General features: G+C 40.4%; 1 protein-coding gene across 1 annotated transcript; it reads left to right on the forward strand.

The window, feature by feature from the left end:
• Nucleotides 1-3,966: 3,966 nt before the first annotated feature.
• On the forward strand, nt 3,967-12,294 carry LOC308364888 (desmoglein-2-like protein; the record flags this gene model as incomplete). Its single annotated transcript, XM_080838167.1, has 14 exons — nt 3,967-4,017; nt 4,787-4,912; nt 5,479-5,631; nt 5,724-5,865; nt 5,976-6,133; nt 6,359-6,493; nt 6,756-6,941; nt 7,464-7,735; nt 7,969-8,111; nt 8,284-8,502; nt 8,825-9,052; nt 9,473-9,600; nt 9,787-10,059; nt 10,887-12,294. 14 exons carry the CDS (start codon nt 3,967-3,969, stop codon nt 12,036-12,038), a joined length of 3,366 nt encoding a protein of 1,121 aa, XP_080694293.1. The 3' UTR covers nt 12,039-12,294.
• Between the last annotated feature and the right edge of the window lie 11,439 nt (nt 12,295-23,733).

Consider the following 23,733-nt stretch of genomic DNA (forward strand, 5'->3'; position numbering starts at 1 on the left):
TCGAGGTCAGCGAAGGAGGAGAGGATCACAACACCAGGCTACAATGAAGGACGGAGTTAGTCCACAGTGTGATTAAAATTAAATGCTTAGTGGCAATGAAAACCTACCACGGGAGAAATAGGACACCACTCTGCACAGGATGTAGCAATTCGCCATCTACAACTACTGCAAACTTCTAGGCTTTTATAGCCACACCCAAGCAATGGCCACTTATTGAACAGGTGTGCTAAATGAGTGCAGTGACGTGAGAGTGCAGGTGAATTCATCTCACTACATAATGATACACACACACAGTCGACGCTCACTATGTTGGCCTACAAATGCAAAGTATTCAAACGTGTGATGAGAAATATGATGACATTTTGAGTGATTGACTGATGATGATATGGAGTGATGCTCAGTAATGTTCTCTGTTCCGAAAATCCATGTGATAAAGCTCAGAATGATGATTTTGAGGTTATTCATTGAATTGACGAGTTGAAGGATTACGAAAGGTGATTTTGATTTTGATTGTGTTTGTAATTTGAATTATCCATTGAAACGGATAAAAGGAGGGATTGATAGAGATTATTTCCAAACACTGTTAATGATTTAAGAATATGATAATCAAGTGCCTTGTATTAATATATTCCTTGTATGAATCATGTGCTTATGAAAGCAGGAGCATGGCTTTTCTCTCTGTGTCTGTATCTAGAATATTAGGTGCCACTAAGTCTGCATATGAACAAGAGCATGTTTAGACCAGAGGAGATAAGAAAGGAACTGTGCTTCTTCCGACCTTGTGCAAAACTGCCATCCTTGCAAGACAGGGAGCTTCGGACGTGAGAAATCAACCACATGATCATCCCTGCTGAAAGCTAAACTTCTGTCTTTATAAACCTTGTGCGACGGATTTATCATTGCTTCACTGTCAGCCTCGGCTGGGAGGGGAGCCCAATTGCAATTGTTGTTGTTTGTCTGTCTAATAAATATACTTTCATGCAGCTCCGGAGTCCTGAACTAACTAGGGTGATTTTTCACCTATCAACTACCTCAAGCGTTTTTAGTTCTTTTTTGAGAGAAGGAGGTTCTAAGAACAAAGATCAGATCACATTCAAGAGTTCATAAACCTGTGAAAACCAGTCAAAAAAGCTTCATGCATAAGATTATGTAATGACGCTGCTGCTCACAACAAAACAGTGCATCCTATAGCCACTTCCAGGATCGACACTAATACTGTAGCACTGACACGAAACACAACTTTGATTTATTTTTATTTACTTTTATTTATTACGGTTTCGCATCATTTTAGCAATTTAGTCTCCACGGCTAGGTCAACAAGGATGTGTGTATCCCCCCACGTTGGGTGTGTCTCAGCCTTGTGTGTGCAAGAGTTGTGGATGTTGTGAAGAGACACTACAGATTCTGCCCCTAGCAGAAAGTAACACCCAATTGGTGGTTTTGTGCTGACAGATGGTATCAAATAAGTGAAAGTTTGTTGTATAGTTCACACTGTCTCATTCCATGTATTGTTGAGTCCTCATGTATTGTTGTCAGTAATTTCTTTACAGATGCCTCACTCCACTAAGGAAATGGTTTACAAATAACATGCTTTGTCAATTTTCCTTTCTCAAGGAAATTCTAGGGTGAGAGTTTGGTGCTGCACATTTCAATGAGTTTACTGAGCAAAGAAAGGCGCTGAAAGTGTTCATGACAACGCTTTGAGTGCAGTTTGCTGATCCAGCGACACTACATAAACTGTGTGCTTGCGTTGATACACAGAGCAATGAACAATGAAGGGTAAAAGGCCAGTGAGGAGATTACGAGAATCAGATTAAATGGTCTTACTGTGTGTTTGCTATAAATACAACAAGCAAAGAAACAATAAAGAAAGAAAGGAAAAAAAAATAAAAGTAAAGACTGTGAAATACCTCCGTCTGCTAATTATTGAGTTATTGCATTATGGACTCACCCAACTCTCTGTTTTTCAGGAGCTGATGCAGGTGGGGTGGGTTCTAAAGAATACGCCCTTGACTCATATCAGGTGTAACTGTCTGACTCAATATTACTGTGGTTCTGAAGAACTTTCACTGCCTAGTGTCATGGTCATAAGTCTGGTTCATGACAGTATGCCCTATTGTAATGTCTTCCAATCTCATGCCAGTGGCAAAAAAAAAAAAAGCTTTTCTGCCCTTGAACAACCTACAAAACAGGTCCTTCAAAAGCTTCTGATCAATTGGGTGCTTGTCCACATAACTCAACGCTAAGTGAGTTGCTATGGCTGTGATATCCTATTCATTATATGGTGATCATAAAGTGTTTGTCAAAAGTTTCTTTCTTTTTTCTTTTTTTTTTTTCCCCCACTGAAGTTTGTTACATTTACATTTACATTTATTCATTTAGCAGACACTTTTATCCAAAGCGACATGTATGTTGCATACACATTTTTTTTTTTTACATTAACACTGATGGCACACTGCACATCAGGAGCAATAAGGGGGTTCAGTGTCTTGCTCAAGGACACTTCGACAGGGAATCAAACAGCAACCTTGTGATTACTAAACGACTTCTCTACCTCCTGTATTCTTAGACTTCACCAATACATGAAACTTGGCATGATTTCAATCCCCATTTGACTCTGATTGTTACAGATACTCCTCTTGGTCCTTTCTTTAAACTCTCAAACTTCCCGTTTTGTCTCTAGTGAATAAAGACTTCACAAATTGAAATGGATCCTTGCGGAATGCAAGTTCTTGTTCTTTCTTCTTCGTCTGAGGAGATACGCCCTACTTACCTTACTACTTAAACCTACTTAAGTTACTATCTCTATAGATATGTCATTCTGAGCGACATTTAAAAATGTGGTTGATACGGAACATAAGGTATGTGTCCTTAGGTGGGCGTGTCCATTCTCTCGTGCGCCCCCTGAAGTGGGGTAGGCTCAAAGCACTTTTTTGTCAATAGTCTGACAACCATATAGCCAAATCTTACTAAATGTGTATGGCAAGTTGGCCTCCAGGAGGCGCATGACCCTTGCTAACCATGGCTCATTTGTGGAGTAGTATTGCCAATTACAAAGAAGCTCATACTGTTCCTTATGTATGTGTAAATTTAACAAAATGCTCACTTTTAAATAGAATAGAATATATCTGTTATTAATTCACACTCATATCTCATATTCACCAAAGAGGTTGCAAAAAGTAACTCATAGGTACATCTCCATCAGTACACAATATCCACAAACTATAGTTCCTTAGGTCCTCACTCTTAATAACTTTTTTTTGTGAGGTTTTGGGGTCTTGGCTGTCCCCTGAATAGTTGGAAAACTTGCACACCCAAATAAAAAGCTCCAGTTTGAATGTGTATATACAGCCGCGGAAACATTTAGAGACCACTTTAAAATTATCGGTTTCTCTGGTATTACTATTTATTGGAATGTGTTAAAGTAAAATGAACATTTTTGTTTCATTCTATAACCTACTGACAACATTCCTACCAAATAAAACAAAATATTTATTGTCATTTAGAGCATTTATTTGCAGAAGAATGACAATTGGTAAAAACAGCAAAAAATAGGCAGTTTTTTCAGATCTTGAATAATGCAAATAAAACAAGTTCTTATTCATTTTTAAACAACGCTATACTAATGTTTTAAAGTTTTTTGTTTTAACCTAGGAAGAGTTCAGAAATCAATATTTGGTGGAATAACCTTGATTTACAATCACAGCTTTCATGTGTCTTGGCATGCCCTCCAACAGATTTTTTTTTTAATTCTCTCGCTTGGTGCCAAGTTATGTGGGATTTTTGTCATTGAAGAACTACCGGGGTGTGGCAAGGCTTACTTATCACTATCTTCCACAGAAACGGGCTGCGTCATACAAGCAGTGCAGCCCCTGTCTGTGTTGTATATTAAGGTATTCCACATACAACTTTGTCTGAGATCAGTGACATTAACGCCCATTGAAAGGATACTTTTCGACAACTCAAATGGCTCACGCAGCATCAGCTATCAAAATAATTGTGCCGATTCTAATACTGGTAAGTAAAGAACAATTTAGTTACTATAAAAATGTGTCTATACATTCAGGAACAGTGAATAACGGAATGTTGTGAGTGTAATCTTACACGTAGCCTTGAAATCCTTGAAAGACTTGTGGTGAAATGTCGACACCTTCTCAAGCGTAACTTATTCAAGTGATTACACAGTGGCCAGTCCAGTACAATTTGGACTTGGACTGGACTGAACGAAAGTTTCTCTGAGCGAGGGTATCGAGGCTATTTCACGAACTCTGTCTGTAACTTAGAGTGGGAGGTTTAAATGGGAAATATTTATTTTAAAAAGACATTGAAGAAATTTGAAATGTAACTATCAGCGATATCTTTTACGGCATCCCTACATCACAAGGTTAAAAAGTAACGCAAGACATTATGTTATTACTCTGTATTGGTTTTTATATAGCCATTGATGGAATGGTGCTCTACAAATAAAGATAATTATAATTATAGTATGACTATGTCAGTGTTCAACTGTGTACCTACAATAGAATGCCATTGTGTACTCTAATTAATAAAGTTGAGCAAAAATGGTAGGTAATATACCATCATGGTTACTGTTGTGTTGTGTTAATTGCTAATAAATATAGATCTGTTATGTAGGACAAGGTGTTAATATCCCTTTTTGCATGCTCGAGACTCTGCGGGTTGGTCGAATGATTGATGGCACCCTATGGGTTATCAAGTGGGCGCCCTCCTTTTTCGATGCATATACTGTATTCATATTGATTTTGATTGTTTGTCTCGTTTATAGATTATACAAGTCCAGGGATATGGCAGAGGACTACAGAAACTTCACAGGCAGAAGAGAAAAATGTTCCTTCCTCCCACAAAACTAATGGAAAATATAGACTACACTAAGGAGGATAAAATAACATATGTATGAATATTTTCATTATCAGACTTCATTCTTGGATGTAATTGATATAACCCAGGCAACTGACACATAACCACACGGATAACAAGGAATTGGGACTGCTCTCCTTTATTTCTCCATGTTTATTTTAAGTCTATTCAAATGTAAATTAGTTGCACTGACGCTCCTAATTTAATATGTAGCATATACTCATCAGACTCTCTTTTGTGGCCGCATTTCATTTTCCATTGACAGCTAAATCCATGTCAGTTTGCTAAACAGGATGCATTCGCAGCCATAAAAGTCTATGTATCTATTAAATAAGCTGTCATTGATTGTAACTGTCATACAATGGTTTAAAATGTACATAAATGTGGTGTATCATGTCTTCACTGTTTACATTCAGTGAAGACATGTTACACCACATTATGCTCATGCTTTATTGTAGATCAGATCTGATACTACAGTGGATCACCAACGTTCCTCTCCCTGTCCTTTGTTATGTTTGGAAGCACTAGATTGCATTATCACTGTCTACATAAGTAATTAGACAAGAAGGCGTCACCTGATCTTCATGTCTTTTCCAACAGATACTCAGTTCTGAAGAGAATGTAGGCCTAGAGTACTCTCTCAAGGGCAAAGGAGCATCTGAAGCGCCATTCAACCTTTTCACAGTGGATGAACAGACTGGCTATGTCAGGATCCATGGCATTCTTGACAGGGAGGAGACACCTGCTTACAACGTGAGTTTATTTTTCCCGCTGGCTGAGAAATGGACTTTTGCCACAAGGCTGAGGTTGTTAGTCAAGCTGATTGATTTTGTGTTTCTTCTCAGTTGAAGGGAGTGGCAAAGTTCCTAAATGAGAGCCGTGCAGAGTTCGACATTGACCTGGTGATAATAGTCGAAGACCAAAATGATTGTCCACCTGTGTTCTCTTTCGAAATGACTGGGGAAGTCAGTGAAGCAAGTGCAACAGGTATGCTTTTTACCTTTCAGATATCAGAAATGGTATCACAGTTTAATTACAATATCACTTTGCATCATAATTAATATGATTAAGATATTGATTACTTTGTCGTGTTTCAGGTACCTATGTGATGAAAGTCAATGCCACAGATGCAGACCAGGCCGGGACGTCTTACTCACAGATAGCCTACAGCATTGTTGCAGGGAGCAGTAGCATGTTCTACATCAACCGGGAAACAGGAGAGATCAATGTCAATCAGCAATCTCTGGACAGAGAGGTGAGTGTCTGACTATAGGGTGATGGTTGAGCAATTTTTTAACCACACTGAAAAGTAAAAACATGAGTAAGAATATGTTATGATGGTAAATGAGAATAAGGACATGCGCAATCCAAGGATCCCACCTTCATTTCATAACTTGCATAGCACAAATTGTATTAGTATGACTCTGGCATGTTGTATGTCTTTCTGATAAGTGTTTTCTCTGGTTTCTAATGTTTGCAGACCCTTGACAGCTACACTCTAACAATCAAAGGAACTGATATGGATGGAAGACCTGGAGGGCTCTCGGGAACTGGAAAATTTGTTGTCAAGATTCTGGATGTAAATGACAACATTCCGACCCTGGAAAATACCATTGTGAGAAATGAAGCCTTTTCACATTTCAGTGACTTAACAGTAGCTTTTAGATATTTCCCTTCATCATTATGAGTTGGTTGAGTTTAGTTACTTAAAAACTAACCAGTCCATGACAGAAACAGAAATGTTTTTGACATTACGTGACAGGAAATATTTGTTTAGGAACAAATGCTCAGGGATATTTTGCGCTTTCTATATTTACAGATGAATTAGTTCTCTAAATGCAAGTCAATTGCTGAGATCTGTATTATTTCATTCACAGTATGAGGTCAAAGTAATGGAGAACACATTCAACATGGAGGTGTTGAGGATCAAGGCACTGGACGCTGATTTAATCTACTCTGAAAACTGGCTGGCTGTCTTCACCATTGTGTCTGGAAATGAAGCAGGATACTTTAGCATCAGCACAGACAGCAAGACAAACGAGGGCATTCTGGTGCTGAACAAGGTGTGGCATTAAGACATTCTGGCATTTACCCCGAACCACACAGGCTGCAGGCGGATAAGCTTTTTTGTTTAGGAATGTTTCCAACTGAGTGAAATTGGCAGCCATGATAAGAGCTGGTTGAATTCTTTAAATGCTATGGAAATATCCTCCAATGCTTCCTTTCTAATCCCCCTGGCATAAGGGACACTGGACCATCATTTATGAATATGATAATGCTGTTCCTTAATTCCTCTTTTGATTCCCCCTCTACTGCTCCCTTCTCTTCCCAGCAAATCATCTGTGTTTCTGTGTTTGACTGACATTGTAGAAGCTCAGTTCCTTTTCTCGCCTTCCTCTTGGTTTTTGATTGGTCAAAGATGAAAGGTCAAAGGGTTGAAAGTGAAATGCTCACCATGTAACTGAGAGGGATAGAGAGGAATGTCAGCAATCCACGTCAGGCAAATATTTGGAGCACATTTCAGGGGAAAAAAACACATGAGTTATTGTATATACTAATCTAAGCATTTCTGATGTCCTTGGAAGGCCTTCGACTACGAGTTACTGAAAGAGCTCAACCTGCGGGTGGCTGTTTCCAACAAGGCAGAGTACCACTCCTCCATCATCACCTCCAGCACCAAGACCAAGACTTATCCCATCAGGATTCATGTCCAAAATGAACCAGAGGGCCCTCGCTTCCAGCCTCTAGTCAAAGTGGTGCGTGTCTCAGAGGATCACACCACCATTAACCTAAAACAGGTTATTACTACCTACACGGCCATTGATAGTGACACGCTGAAGATTGCCACCAATGTCATGTGAGAGCCCATTTTATTTTGTCTGTTTTTTGCATTTTATTCCAATGCTTCCATACATTGGCATTACTCTACACTTGATATATCATATGCATTCACTGTTATTTTATTGTGTTTGTCAATCATTCGTTTTTCGTAACGTATGCTGTTCAATCTTAAATCAATACTTTTGTCCTTGGCATTTCATCTTCATATTTGCTGTTGTGTTCATGTCTTTCCTTTTACCTCTTTTTCAGATATGCCAAAGGAGAAGATAAGCATAACTGGATAACGATAGATCAGAACACTGCTGAAATCAGACTGAATAAACTCCCAGACAGAGAATCCCTCCACTTGGTTAATGGGACCTACTATGCCAAAATAATTAGTATCACAACAGGTTTGTCCCTTTGGTCCCTTTTGCCATGTGTTGAAATTACATTGATATGTGTTAGAGCTGGATTACTGGTAGAAAGAGCATGTTGCAATGTATATGAGGATCATTCATTTAACAGTTTATGTTGATGGAAGATGTAAGGTATTTATTAACAATTCTCAATATTTAATCTTAGGTTTTCCAAGAAAAACAGCCACAGGAACCATCGCTATTCAAGTTGAGGACTTCAATGACAATTGCCCGACCCTTACCAGCACGGCCCAGACTGTGTGCTTTCAGGATAATGTGGTGTACGTCACAGCTGTGGATGGGGATGCCTATCCAAATGGGGCACCATTTGAATTTAAAGTTGTGTCCAACACAAAAGAAGAGTGGTCTGTAGAGCGCCTGAATGGTGAGTATTTGCAGAGAGTCACAGACAGATAATTTATTATCCTGGGAATGAACTCTCAAACATGTTTGAGAGAAAACAAACACTCCTCTGCCTTATTTGAAAGGCCTTTAAATTGACATATTTCTTAGCCTGGATGCCAGCCCGAACTTAGCCCCGAAGCCGAAGCGGATTTAGCCAATCAAATTGTCAGGGCGGGCTTTATACTATGATGGACAGATGGCTTGAGTTGAATTAGTAGTAGTTTCTGACAATGACACTGAAATTACTTCCATGTATTGCTGTGTGTGTTTATTACCCCTCTGACCTTTTTTTTTACTTTCAGACAGCACAGCCATCTTACGACCCATAGAGAGTCTGTGGCCAGGCTGGCACAAGGTTTCTATGGTGATCCAGGACCAGCAGGGAAAAGCCTGTGGTGACCAGGTGTTAAATTTGGAGGTGTGCAGTTGTACAACGGACAAGATATGTAAACGGTCGGATAAGGGACCTAGTGCCACCCTGGGACCTGCAGCCATCCTCCTGCTGCTCCTGGGATTCCTACTGCTTTTCTGTGAGTAAACTCACAGGATCACAAATGCACAGTGAATAAGTGTTTCATGGCAGTGGTACAGGAGGTAAAGAAGTCGTTTACTAATCACAAGGTTGCTAGTTTGATACCCTGTCGAAGTGTCCTTGAGCAAGACACTGAACCCCTAATTGCTCCGGATGTGCAGTGTGCCATCAGTGTATTTTTATGTAAAATTGTGTATACATCCTTGTAAGTCGCTTTGGATAAAAGCGTCTGCTAAATGACTAGATGTATATGTAAATGAGCTGCTTCGTTAATACAAAAATAAAAAACTGGTTAGACTAGCTCTACAGAATACAACTGTCAACAGCACACAGGGTAGATAAGGATTGTTGTGTCTATGCAAGGAATGCTAGTTTTTGATGATCCGATTAAACCTGTACATTTCACTTGTGCTTGCAGTGCTGCCTCTACTGCTGCTGTTCTGCCTGTGTGGTGGTGCTGAAGACTTGGTTAAATTTAAGCCCATGCCCGAGCAAGCCAAACAGCACTTGGTGGATTATAACTGTGAGGGCCAAGGGGAAGATAAGGTAATAATAATAATAATAATTAATTTTATTTTTAAAGCACTTTTCATTCAAAAGTATCAGTTGTGCGCAGTCTCACAGCCAGGCTACTGCTTTACTGTGTTTTTAATCATAGTATACTGCAGCCAGGCAGGATTCAATAAAACAAAGGAAATGAATCTCCTCAACTGAAACATTTTGACTTCACAGGACGTGCCCATGGTCTTCTTTCAAAAAAAAGTGGACGGTGGCTTAGTCACAATAGAGAAGGTGGACCTCACAGACGCTGCTGGTTCACATTTGACTCAAAGTAACATTAATAATGGACACTACCACTGGTCTAACCAATTTAACACGGATCATGGAACATGGAATGGGCAACATGGACAAGGATTTGGGGATCATCAAGGATCATCAGTCCAGAAGAATGCATTTGAAGGCATTGCTCTGTCTGGGGAGTTCCTTAGAAACTTTTATTTAAATGTGAGTGTTTGTTTATTTATTTGTTGTTATTGTATCACTTTCATAACTGAACGTTAGCAACTTACATGGTTCCAACCATGCAGTTGCGATGCAAGTCTTTCCCAAAACCATAGTTCGACCTACCGAACTAACTATGTTGGTAACTTACATCGTCTGAACCATCATTAAGCGCCACAGGGGTTCACAAAAACATAGTTTAACTGAAAGTTTGCAAGCACTGTCGTTAGGTTGTGTAGTGCAAACAACAGCTCTCAACCTAAAGAAGGAATACGGTGTATGCTTTACATAGAACTAGTAACAGAGGTTTAGAATGAAAATTATTCAGATTAAAGAACTCATTCAGCCTAGATGTGAATTCATTGCCTCCAAGGTGCAGCCTTTGGCTGTAGCCAACAGCAAATGCTGTGTTTATTTTGAAAAAACACAATAGAAGCCTATACAAGTAAACTGAATACAGACAGCAATTTTACAAAATAATCCTATATGTTCAAATTAATATCGTAGATGACCGAGGAATTTGGGGAAATATTATTCATAGGAAAAATTGAAGTACCCCAAGTGATTTGCCCCTCATTAAATATGCAGGTGTGCCAGTCCATGTGCTACACTGCGTCATTTACCAAATTAGTTGAAATACTAACTAACCAGGTTCAAACTGACATAGAACTATGTTGGTTTCCGAAAACTGTAACTTAGGTGTTAGTTAGTTTAACGACACATCGTACCATGTTAGATTAATGCTAACTGCCGCCATTGAACGGGATACACCCGTAATAGTTTTTTCCCAATGGCATGTCAGTAACTCTCAATTTTCTCCTTGACTTTAGAAAGCCAGCTGCGTGGAGGGGCTTCATTCTCCAGACGAAAGCCTGCTCATCTTTGAGTATGAGGGCCAGGAGTCTCCGGTGGGCTCTGTGGGCTGCTGCAGTCTCCTTGAGGAAGACCGCGACCTGGAGTTCCTCAATGATCTAGGGCCTACATTTAAGACTCTGGCCAGCATCTGTGGTGGTGCAGCCTTTGAATTTGAATCTAGTAAGGTGATGGTCACAGCTCCTCAGCCTTCTGCGTCACATGTGACAAACATTTGCTCCAGTGGGGAGATCTCACAGAGCCTCAGCGCTGCCAAAGCCGATGCCAGAAGCTTGGCCACTTCCTCCACCATGGTCCAGGAAAGCGTTTCCTCTACAACCTGCCATGCAGCCACCAACATGCATCTTCAAGAGAATATAGTGGTCCCAACCCAGACACTTCTTATGCAGCAGCCATCTCTCTACTATGCTGCTGCCCCACCTCTGTGTGGAGTGGACCCACATCCCCATTCCACCCTGCTTGTAGGTCCTCCAGTCAATATGGCTGAAAACTTGGTCATGGTAGAGAGACAGGCCACTACGGGTGGCTCTATCCAGCTACAGGGGATAAGGCAGGGTGTGGTTGGGCTGGAGAACCTCCAGGGAGCCCACAGCTTGGTTCTGGTGGAAGGGAGGGCATCTGCTGCTGGTGACACTCAGGTCATGGTAGAGAGACAGGCCACTACGGGTGGCTCTATCCAGCTACAGGGGATAAGGCAGGGTGTGGTTGGGCTGGAGAACCTCCAGGGAGCCCACAGCATGGTTCTGGTGGAAGGGAGGGCCTCTGCTGCTTGTGACCCTCACCAGATTATTGGCACGTTAGGTAAAAGGCAAGTGGTTGAGATGCAACAAGGAATGGGCAGCAGCTCTGTGAACCAAATGGGCTATGGTGTGACCTTTGGTAATATCTCACTGTCAGAGACAGCAGTAACCGCTGGAAGTGGAAGGCTACAGCATGAAGGCAGTGGCCGTTTCATTCAGGTTATCCCATCCCAAAGCCATATGAGTCAGAGTGTAGAAGTGAGAGGCCAAAGTGCGTCTTTGAATGTTCCTCTTGAGTCAAACAAAGTGTTAGTTCAGGAGAGGGTGTCGTTCACTGAGAGGAATATGCAATCCAGTAGTATAGCATAAAATGCTAACACTTAAACACACTTTTTTCGTTTAATGCATTAGGTAGCCTACTGTGGCTAAGAACTGAACCAAAAGATACATTTCTGGTGGTAACACTTGCTTTTATTGTTGACGTTGCCTGTATTCCTGGGTGGAAGGCATATCGAGATACAGTACATGTTTGTTTTATAGATGTGTTCTCCACTCTTGTTGAGGGACAATTTGAAAAACACTCCAGAGCAACTAGGGAGACGAGTACCTACTACCACAACCTACTTCTGATGAAAAGTGAAAGTCAAAGTATTTACAAAACACTGGTACAAAACCATGAATGTAAAATGAAGATATAGTGTTACTAGGATTTAGTGTTTATTTTATCAGCCGAAAAAGGTCGCCAAAAAGAAGTCTTTAGTTTTATTTTGGCTTCGGTAGAGGATTTGTATTTTAAGATGATGACACATTTTAAATTATCTATCATTATTTAATATAAAACTTTACTAAACTGTACCCAGCACTGTATTTTGTTTCTTTGCACGCCCCCTATATTGGAGATCATGAATTAAGTGTCATTTATTATAATAATGTAATGTTTTTATATTTTGGGGGGAATGCTTGTTTTTTTCAAACAAGTATTTTTTTATTTGTTTTTTAAACGTGGATAAACGGTACATAAACGGGGAATGGGAATGTGTTTGGCTTAGGTTTTCTCTGCCTATTATACACTGCTTATTATTACTTCTAGATGGTACTACTGTTCTTCATACAGTCTCCCACATCTTACTAGTGATATGCATTTATGTATAATTGTGTAATGTTACAAGCAAAGGAAAAAATCACTTGAACCACAGAATGATTTTTTTTAATGTGTTTTTTTCCCCTTGTGTTTGGCCTTGCTTTTTGTTACAGTTGGCTAGGGTACAGGAATGCAATGGCTATTGAATTATGTTTTATTGCCACATTTTAAGTAATTTTTTTTACACAGCTTGATCCAGCAGATGTATCGTATGCCTAAATGCACTGAAATAAATAGATTTCAAATTCAAACATTCTTGTTTTATTTTATTTTTCACATTGTTTTGGAAGTGAATCTTCACAATTTTCATTTACCTTAAATACAACACTGCTGCACATACTGTAAGTCGTCTGAAAGGATGCATCATACAAAAACCAATGTACATGTAGGGTTAGTGTTGAAGGAACTATTTGCATGGCAAATAGGCTTGTTATAGCTCATAAAACAATCCCCCAACATTGAGCAAGAAAGATATATGACAAAAACTCTGGTTAGTTTACCACAGTGCACTCAATTTATGTAAAGAAAATACTTGTCAATCAGTGTTGATGACCTATTTCTTTTCTTTTTTTATAAGTCTGTTTATTGAGCATCAGCGATACAAATTGAAGACATAAAAGAGATACTAATCAATGCTCACATTTTTCCCAATTTTACAATTTACAGTACCCCCCACCCCCCCTCCCACACACCCACCCACACCTCATACCCCTGTAGAGGTCCCACCCCTACCTGTCTCTAGGTGAAGTGAAAAAAAAATTGAAAAGAGAGGGAAAGAGAGAGAAAAAAAAGATATAATAAAACACAGATTGAGTAAACTAAAGAAAAAAATGAAGTTTCAGTGAAGAGCAGAACTCAGACATCAGACTCCTCAGGTGTTATGTCTAATGAGTCTATGATAAACAACAAGGGGTTCCAGATTTGATCAAATTTCCTCAGAGAGCCCTTGAGGGAAAACCTTAGTCTCTCCAATTTTAAGTTGTGCAGAACCTCTTTAACCCATCGAGTGTAGGATGGGGGCAAGTTGTGCTTCCAGTTCAACAAAATTAAGCGCCTAGCCAACAAAGTGCAAAAGGCCATAGAATGTCGTGCCTCAGCAGTCAGCATGTTGGTGTGTGGGATACCAAAGAGGGCAGGGAGGGGATGAGGGTCAGCCACAAAATGGTAAGCAGTTTGAAGGGTATCAAATATTTTGGACCAGAAGTCTGAAAGCTTTGGACATGACCAAAACATGTGTATGAGATCGGCGGGGGACTGGTTGCATCTATTGCAAGTGTCAGCTACATTGGGATAGAATTTAGACAGTCTATGATTGGTGTAGTAAGTCCTGTGTATAAGTTTACATCAGCCCATGTCGGGCACAGACAGAAGATTTGTGGACCAACTCAAGGATATTTTCCCACTGATCTTCTTCAAAATTGAGCCCTAGATCCTGTTCCCACAGATGTTTTGTGTGTTGTGGGAAAACTGAAGTGATGGCGTCTATTGCATTAAATATATGGGAGATATTCCCTTTCAGATTGGGGTTTATCCTGAGAAGGGTGTCTAACAGAGTCTGAGGGGGGGTGTTAGGGAAATCTGGGTAGTTTTTCTGGGCAAAATGTCTAATTTGAAAAAAACGGAAAAGATGAGATGAGGGGAGATTAAATGTAGACGATAGGTCACCGAAGGACATGAAAGTACCATTGTCGTAGAGGTCATTGATAGATGCTACACCTCTCTCCACCCACAACTGAAATGCAGAATCCATAATGGAAGGTTTAAAACTGTGATTATGGGAAACTGGGGCATAAATAGAGGAACTTTTCAAGCCAAAATGCTTCCTGAATTGCAACCATATTTTAAATTACTGCCTAACTACCGGGTTATCGCTGGCTTCAGTGGCTGACACAGGAAGAGGGGAACACAGCCATGACCGCAGTGAGACCTGGGATGATGACATCTCAATATGGACCCAGGCAGGCTGGTCGGTGGTAGGTTTGTCAGTCCAGTACAAAAGCTTGTGAATATTAGCTGCGCAATAGTAATATAAAAAAATGGGGAGAGCAAGGCCCACTGTGCTCTTAGGAAGCTGCAATAGCCTTTTCTGCATACGCACAGGTTTACCTGCCCAGAGAAATTTTGATATTGCCTTATCCAGTTTAGCAAAAAACTTTTTTGAAGTAAGTACAGGAATATGCTGGAAAAGGTAAAGGAATTTTGGTAGAACTGACATTTTGATGAGGTTCACCCTACCGGCCAATGATAGAGGCAAGGTGGCGGCTCGTCCATAAGGGCGATTGGGGCGACGCACTGCCTATGGGAAAAGGAAGAAAATAAAAAAATAAAAAATGATAATTCCTGATGTATAAATTCAATTGCACGACTACATGTAAATGTAAATTTCATATTTTTTTTCTGTCGGATTCTACCACTAGACCGTCTGATATGCCTCTGTATGTCTTTGTCGAATCAGGTAACAGTCATTCAGTCAGCCTAGAGTCGTGATTCAAATGGCCCCGCCCCTTCAGGGCGATCTTGGACGAAATGAAAATCGCCCCAGACCTCCAACCATAGATATCTATAATAAAGGCTAGATATCCTGCCTGCGTTTCTGGCCGACGGAGCCGAATGTCCGCACATTTCGGCCATTTTGAGGACAGTATAGCTCACTCCCCCTTAACATTGTGTTGGAAGTGGTACTTTTTAAGTAACCAGAACTTCCTTAATTTTCAACCGATTTTCAAACGGGTTGGTTTGTTATAAACGTAAGATATTTCTTATGGCACTACATACTTAAGAAGAATTATAAACATGGGTTTTCATATGAAAATAACATTGACAGGTCTCTGACAGGTCTCGTTTCAAGGGAGTGTTCAATAGAGCAGGTTGCACAAAATTCTGGCATCTTCATTGGCAATAAAGTCCGCAATTTCCTGTCGAAATCATAATGTAAGATGTTTAACAAACCAACCCGATTGGAAATCATGTGCAACTTCAGTTTTATTATGTGCAACTTAAGTTATATTGAAAAGAAAGAACAATTATGCCTCGCCAATTGATGTAAAATGACTGATACACAATAGCCGTGATACACAATTAAGCTGCACATTTCAACATGTTCAAGCATCCAGAATTATTACCAAGGTAATGACGATTGTAAATCAAGTCATTTGTAAATCCGTCAAAAATGTCCGCGAGATAAGAGTGTAAACGATTGTGAAGATCACTGACGTTACCTAACGTACCACTGATCCCTACCGGAAGTATACTGTCCTCAAAATGGCCTCCTGTGCGGACGTTCAAGAGACTGCCGTTGCACCCCCTTGGCTACAACCTCTCCCATGCCAAATGTGAGGACCCTGCCTGATGTGAGTCCGCCGCTGCCTGATGCGAGTCCGCATGCGCAAACACAAAGGGTTTACGGCAGAAGGCTCAGGAGCAAACTATCCAAGACGTGCATTCTCATACATGGTTTAATATCAACGTATCTGGCTTCTCTTAACGCATAATGTAGGTTTATTTAACGTAGTGTTTTATAATTTTGTCAACGGTTTACAGCATAAGGCTCAGTGTCAACATATGGGGCTATGTTGTATTACTGTTAGTAGGCTAATGAATGCACTGCTTAACTAATAATTCAATAAACATGAAGCTTAACATCATAAACCTTGGTGGATTTCAAACGTAAACAAATGCGCTTGTCATTCCACTTCATGCTGTAGCCTACACCAGCATTACCTGGCTCGTTGTACTACAATAGTGTCGCAAAGTTTGTGCATGCGGACTCACATCAGGCAGGTCCTCACATTTGGCAGCTACAACTCCCATGTTAAATGCGTTTTTTTCACAAAACAGAGCTCTCTATGGCTTCCGGGAGGGCTCGCCCCTCCAAGTCTAGTCATAAGTAAGCGACGCAAAAGCCTATGGTAAAATGCAATGAGGACGTCACACAGCTTCGACAAAGGCATGTCAAGATGGCACCTGTTCAGCACAACAACTCATCCGCTCTTTGACAGAAACTTCTTTTTAGTCAGCGTAATATTGAAGATAAATTGACCAAAAAACCCTAGACCAAAAGTATCCATTCAACAGTTTTCTACAAAGGGAGGGAAATTGGAACAAAAGAAAATCGCGGTCGTGAAGTGGCTAACGCGGTCTGTATACCACTGTCACTTTTCATAGGTTTCACAGTGTGAACTAACTTTAAATAATGTTTTATGTGATGACTTATTTTGCTTTTGTAAGCCAATACTTTCAAGATCAGTCAATAAATATCGTTGGTTTTGACGTAAGTTGCCCCCTTCTTTATGTTGTTAGTGGACATATCATGTGTCCTGTTCAGCTAGGTTACATCATACAACATTTGAGACGTGTGGGTAATGAAAAAGTGGGATCATTTAATGTGGAGCCACATCATGTTTGCTTATGAAGGCTCCTGAATGTAACCTTCTTCCATAGCGTTCCACTTGTATCTTGCTACTCTAGCTATGTAGAAAGAGGGGAGATATTACTGTTGGTTGCTGCCAATAGTGGACAAAAAGGTTTTGCTGTATGAGTAAATCGGATAACTTAATGTACCTACTGAATAGGTCGCCTTAATCATTATCAAAAAAATTGCCCCCCCCTGAGAATTTTTTCAGGAGCCGCCACTGAGGTAGACCATCTATGAAAGTCCTCCTCAACTCTGCCAAGCAAGGGGGCAAAATTTGTATTGAAAGTATCTGTTAGAGACTTGTTATCAGAATACCCAAATATTTAAAACAGTTATCTGCTCTTTTAAAAGGAACAATGTTTTCTGGCAAGTCACCAACTAAGTTATTAATTGCAAATAACTCACTCTTTCCGAAGTTGAGTTTGTAGCCAGAGAGTTGGCCAAATTGCTTTAGGACGTCCAGAACTATCGGGAGAGATGTGGATGGATTTGATACATAGAGAAGTAAATCATCTGCGTACAGTGATAACTTGTGTTCTGATCCTTGGCGGGAGATGCCTTCAAAACCACTCTCAGATCTCAGCCAGATGGCCAGGGGCTCAATGGCTATGGCAAATAATAAAGGGGATAGTGGACACCCTTGCCTTGTGCCGCGATGGAGCTCGAAGGGGGGTGACACTATATTGTTTGTTTGCACAGAAGCTACTGATGTGGAGTATGGCAATTTCACCCATGAAATAAAACCTGAACCCAGGCCAAACTTCTCCATCACCTCAAATAGAAAGTCCCACTCCACCCTCTCAAAAGCTTTTTCAGCATCCAAGGACACCACTACCTCTGGGATGCAAGAACTGGGCATGTTCAGTATGTAAAACAGTCTTCTCGTGTTGTGGAATGAGTGCCTCCACAGCATGAAGCCAGTTTGGTCTGTTGAGATGATCTGTGGAAGAACCCCCTGAAGACGGAGGGCTAAAATCTTAGCAAGAATTTTGTAATCTACATTTAACAGAGATATAGGTCTAAAACTACTACAAAGTAAGGGATCTTTATCTTTTTTTAAGAGAAGAGTAATTGTGGCATTAGTCAGAGTTGGAGGAAGCTGATGACCTATTTCTGAAAACAATCTATTTGATAGGCATTATTTTATAATTACTAAACAAGATGAGTAATGTCTTTAATTACAAGTGGTATGAGTTTGAGTTTGAATGTCAAACTCTGCATTTTCCTATTTACAGTTTTACCCCCCTATTTGGCTTACTTGTGTTGATACAACATAGAGTTCCACATAGAATGAGAGGAAACATGTAGGCTTACCATGGATCTTTCATGGCTTTGCTCAGCTAATGGACCTGGAAAACATCTACTGCTTAAAGAGAAAATCTCTTGACCATGTCACTGACTTTTTTAAATCTGTGTGCAAATCACAATGAGAGAATTTCCTGATTGCCATGTATGTCACTATGGAAATTGCTAATGTAAGGAGTCCCTTTCCAGACCAATGGTGGAACTGGGAGTGGGTGAATTTAATGACATATAATAGTTTATTAAAGGTCCCTATCTTGGTAAACCTCCCTTATTAACTGGTTTCTTTTAGGAATAGTGTCGTTCAGAATATTGCCACGGCCGTTTTCTAAATTCAGGCGTATGCCACGAAAAAACACAGATTGCTGTACTTCCACTTTTGTTAGGCCTAGCTGGTTTAGGGACTGAGTGCTCAGTATAACCATTTGGTCCAGTGCTGACGCTGGAAGGCAATCCACCACGGTGTAATACAATGTATTGAACAGCAGTTCTGCTACAGGGTGTCTAACCCAGGTGATAAGCTACCATGTGTTCTGGTAAGACTGTAAGTAATAGTCATTTCAGCAGGGGCAACAGTGGAGCAGAGCAGGTTATTTGTGGGTACAAGTCACTAATTCAGTTACACATTCATGGGATCACACAAGGAGGATTCATACATGGAGGACTCTAAGTTATTTATAAATAGGCTTTAATTGCAGCCTATAGGGATCAGAATTCCCATGTTTCTGCAGGACTGGGATCACTTTACCATTCAAACTGAGACCATTCAAGTGAAACCAGATATGAGCAAGAAAACATCTTGCAATGCCATACAACACTTAGTACCTTTCATTTTATTTCATGCCCTTAGTGTAACCCTTGTGTGGAGAAGCACAGGTAGATAAACAGAGACAGAGGGGAGAGATAGAGAGAGCATCAGGAGGTGTGAGAAAAGTCAATTTAGTGGAACAATGCAATCCTAGAATGTTCTTAGAGACATTTTCTGTAAACAACTGATTACTGCAGTGTAATTCGAACTAGTTTTAAGATCCCAATGTCATCGTCCCGCAACTTGCATACAGGGTGGGTCACCTCAAGCCGTGCACACTGCGTTTTAATTAAAATAATCATACAGACACCACAACGTGAAAAACAAACTGACTCAATTGGAACATTTTCAGCTTGCAGGTTTCTTGAGAATCGCCTCAAAACATTTTCACCCAACACACCTTAGAAGTGTATTTTCTCATAATGGCAACAAAACTACTACTTCTACCACTAGTACTAGTACTACTACTACTACCACTTCTACTTCTACTACTGATAATAATTTGGATATAAATAAAATTCAAATTACTTGTGACTGGTTTTTCACATGTGGCCTCCACCCCACTTATCAGGAAGCTGTGTCAGCACATCAGCTTGATGAACAACCCTTGCCCCACCTTTGACTGACACCTGGGTTTGGTTTCTTTGTTTTTACCTGGCATTGGCACAGGTCTGACAGATATCATCATCGTCATGATTTGATTGCAACACCAAAGGCATGTAGCCATTTCGAAGTAGCCAGGCATGTTCATGTCCTCCAAGTGTTTTTATGTTTCTTGTAGTATTTTAGACTTAGTCTTAGACTTAGTATTTTTAGACTACTTCATTTTAGACTTAGTATTCTTTAGGTTAAACTTTATTTCTTAATTTTAAGACTTGATTGAATGTACTGTACAGTATATGTAACTTGTGCGTGACACAATAAATGGTTCAATTCTTACCCACTGTGCCCTCTTAATTTAGAAATTCTTTACTAGAGAAGTATTCTTAGGTTCCGGTGTTTCCGCAGATGACTGGCTAGAGGTGGCTTCAGACCCACAGTGGCAACAAGCATAAACCTGTGAGGCAACTGGCTATCCTCAACTGGGCTAGACATGCTATAGTGAACTGTTAATTGTATTAGTGGTGGCTTGCCAACCAGCCTCTGCTCTGGATCGAATGGTTATACGGGATCGTACTACAGCCTGGCACCCGTCCCTGAACCAAGTCGACTTTCAAGCTGCAAGGTCCCGTAACAGCACTGTAAGACCTCTGAGTTAGACCCAGAATAGTTACAGCCTGTGTCATGGGTATCAGCTGTGGCATTATCCTAAGTGACACTATTCCAAGACAAAACCGGTTATTAAAAAGTAAGGGAGGATTTCATAATACAGACGATAGGTGTACAAAAGAATGAGTTGGAGATCAGCCTACAAAACCCGGTACTAATATGCAGTAAAGTGTGGAGCTAAGGCTGAGTTCCTCAGAGAGTGGAGTCAGACAAGAAAATGGAATCGGATTAAATATGATTGAGATAAGAATGGTGCTTTAATAACTGTCACGTTTTCAGCAAAGCGAGGAGTGAGACGCATCCACCCAAACCTTCCAAGACACCTATTCCTTTATTGGTATAGAAAATTACGTCTTTGCAATACCATTCAATGAAAAAACAAAACATGAATAACAAAAATAAAAAAACACAATTCAAGTACATCTTAATTATCATTGATAAATATTGTATGAGGGGCTGAAATGGAAGGCACCCAATGCATTCGCTATAATCAAGTCAAACTAGCATTCACTAGCATTAACTGATTATAAACAACAACATTATTTAGGGACTGATGTTATCTTTCTGAAATACTAGAGATATATTAATGCAAAAAATAGAGAGATGTCGATAGTTATTTCTTGTATTTCTAATTGGCCTTTTCACACTCTTGCTTACTGGAAACAGTTTCTAACGAAATAGCTAGCTAGCTTAGTGTTTACATAGCCCACTACAATATTACCTTTTATTTATCTCAAGTTAACCTAAATGTAAGCAAGTAACAATCGTTAACAACTACAGAGAGCCACATTCTGTTACCACTTGTACTTACTATTTCACTCCTTGCATCATTGCCGTTGAAGAGACGTTACCTGGCAGAGAGAGAAAGCTAGCGCAGCAGTGTCCGCAAGATCCCCGGGGTTAATTTTGTTAAGTATGATGATAGGCTAGTGGATTGTAATTTGAAGGAGCACAAAACATACAAACCAGAACGCACTCACATATGTAGCATGTTAGAGTTATAAATAACTTGTCCATGTGAGAAAGAATAGTTTAATTTAATGTTATCACCAAAATACTAATTATAAAAATGTAGGGGGGCTGAAGAACATATTAGGGGCCTAACGACACCCCTGCTCCGAGACCCACAATTTAACCTCATGGTGTAGGCAATAATGCATGAGACACATCTAAGCCTTAACTTCATATTGGGTACTGCAAAGTTAAGTATGGTTGTCAAAATAGTTTTATTAAAACAGACTGGTGGAGAATATAAGGTTTAATCTTGTGTTTGTGATATTATTTATTGATTGAATCCTGATAGTCTACAGTGTAGACTCTACATCAAACCAGCTGACGCAAACAAATCTTTTCTTTCTTCGTAGGACTGCCAAGAGAGTTAAAGACTGAGGCTGAACCAACATCAGAGTTGGAGGAGTGCACCACTGCCAAGATTGCACACTATAATCGAAGGAAATGAATGCAGGTTTTACAAACCCAACATAGAAAAGTGGTTCATGCTACGTGTGGACATACAACAAGTGGAAATGATGAAGCAGCCACACAGCCATAGCGCTTCAATCCCATCACCACAACCAAAAGCAGCTGAATGTATTGTGGTTCCCATCAGTGTTAAACCAGAGCCAGATTTAGATCCATATTTTCTCTCACTTGAGTTGCCCTATAGAGAATCTGAAATCAGTCGAGATGATCAGAAGATGAAGTTTGATCTTTTGAACCTCAAATTGGAGATGAAGTCTGAACCTGAGGAACCTATTTCTTTTGATGTTGCTGAGATGATTGTGGACCCGTTCAAAGACTGTTTGGTCAAACCTGAGAATGAGCAAGTACACAACCATGATATTCCAGACCACTCAGAAGAAAGTCTGGGTGCATTCTCAGAAGAAAGTCTGCTATATCCAACACCACAAGCAAAAGATGATCACAACATTTCTGAGGTGTTGGTGCTTAATGAGCCTGAAGGATTAAATCAGGAAGGCCGCGTTTGCCATCTTCTGAGTGCGGAAAGCCAAGTGCAAAAGAAACAACACAGTGAGAAAGAAACTTGTAAAGGCAGAAAAAATAAAACCAGTGAAGCAAAGACCAAAAAAAAAAGCTCGACCCCGCAGGCCTGCTTGCTTTGTGGTAATATCTACGCGAACTCCTACAGTTTGAAGGTTCACATGCGGATACACAACGGGGAGAAGCCGTACGTCTGCCCCACCTGTGGGAAAGCGTTTCCTCAGGCAGGCGGGCTAAAAGTCCACACAAGGGTCCACACTGGTCAAAAAACCGAGGCAGAAATGCAGACATTCCCCTGCTCGGTTTGTGGTAATATCTATGCTAACTCCTGCAGTTTGCGGATTCACAAGCTGAAACACACCGGGGTGAAGCCGTTTATCTGCCCCACCTGTGGGAAAGCGTTTTTTCTTTCCTACAAGCTAAAAGAGCACACAAGGATCCACACAGGTCAAAAAAAGCCGGCCAAAATGCAGACATTCCCCTGCAGCATTTGTGACAAGACCTTTTCAAACGCCAGTGGCCTTCGATGCCACATGCGCCGCCACACACAGGAAAGGCCGTATGCTTGCCCCCTGTGTGAGAAATGCTTCTTCACTATCCATGACATGAACAAACACATTCAGCTCCACTCTAACATCAAGCCTTTTGTTTGCACTGAGTGTGGAAACAGCTTCCACCGCCGGTGTACATTAGAGCAGCACCAGCGTATCCACACAGGCGAGCGGCCATACAACTGTCCAGAGTGTGGGAAGGCCTTACGGTATAGATACTCTTTAGCCATGCACATGAAGACCCATAGAAATTGATGAACTCTACACAGGGATGGAAGAAGAATGGACAGGAAGATATGATTTTCTTCGTCAATCATGTTTTTATTTCTTCACATCTGGACTACTGATGCTCTGTTTACTTGGTTAAATCAGCATTGCTTTGCTCAACCTTAGGTGGTGGAGAATACAGCAGCCAGGCTTTTAACAAGAACTCACAGGCATATTCATCCAATGCTAGTGTCTCTCAAAAAGCTTCTAGTATGTTTTTGCATGAATGTCAAGGTCTTGGGGGATTATGTTTTAAGCACTCTTTGGCGTGGCATCAAATTTTATATCAGAGCTTCTACTCCCCTATACTC

Source organism: Sprattus sprattus, assembly GCF_963457725.1.
Source record: "Sprattus sprattus genome assembly, chromosome: 4".
NCBI lineage: Eukaryota > Metazoa > Chordata > Actinopteri > Clupeiformes > Clupeidae > Sprattus > Sprattus sprattus.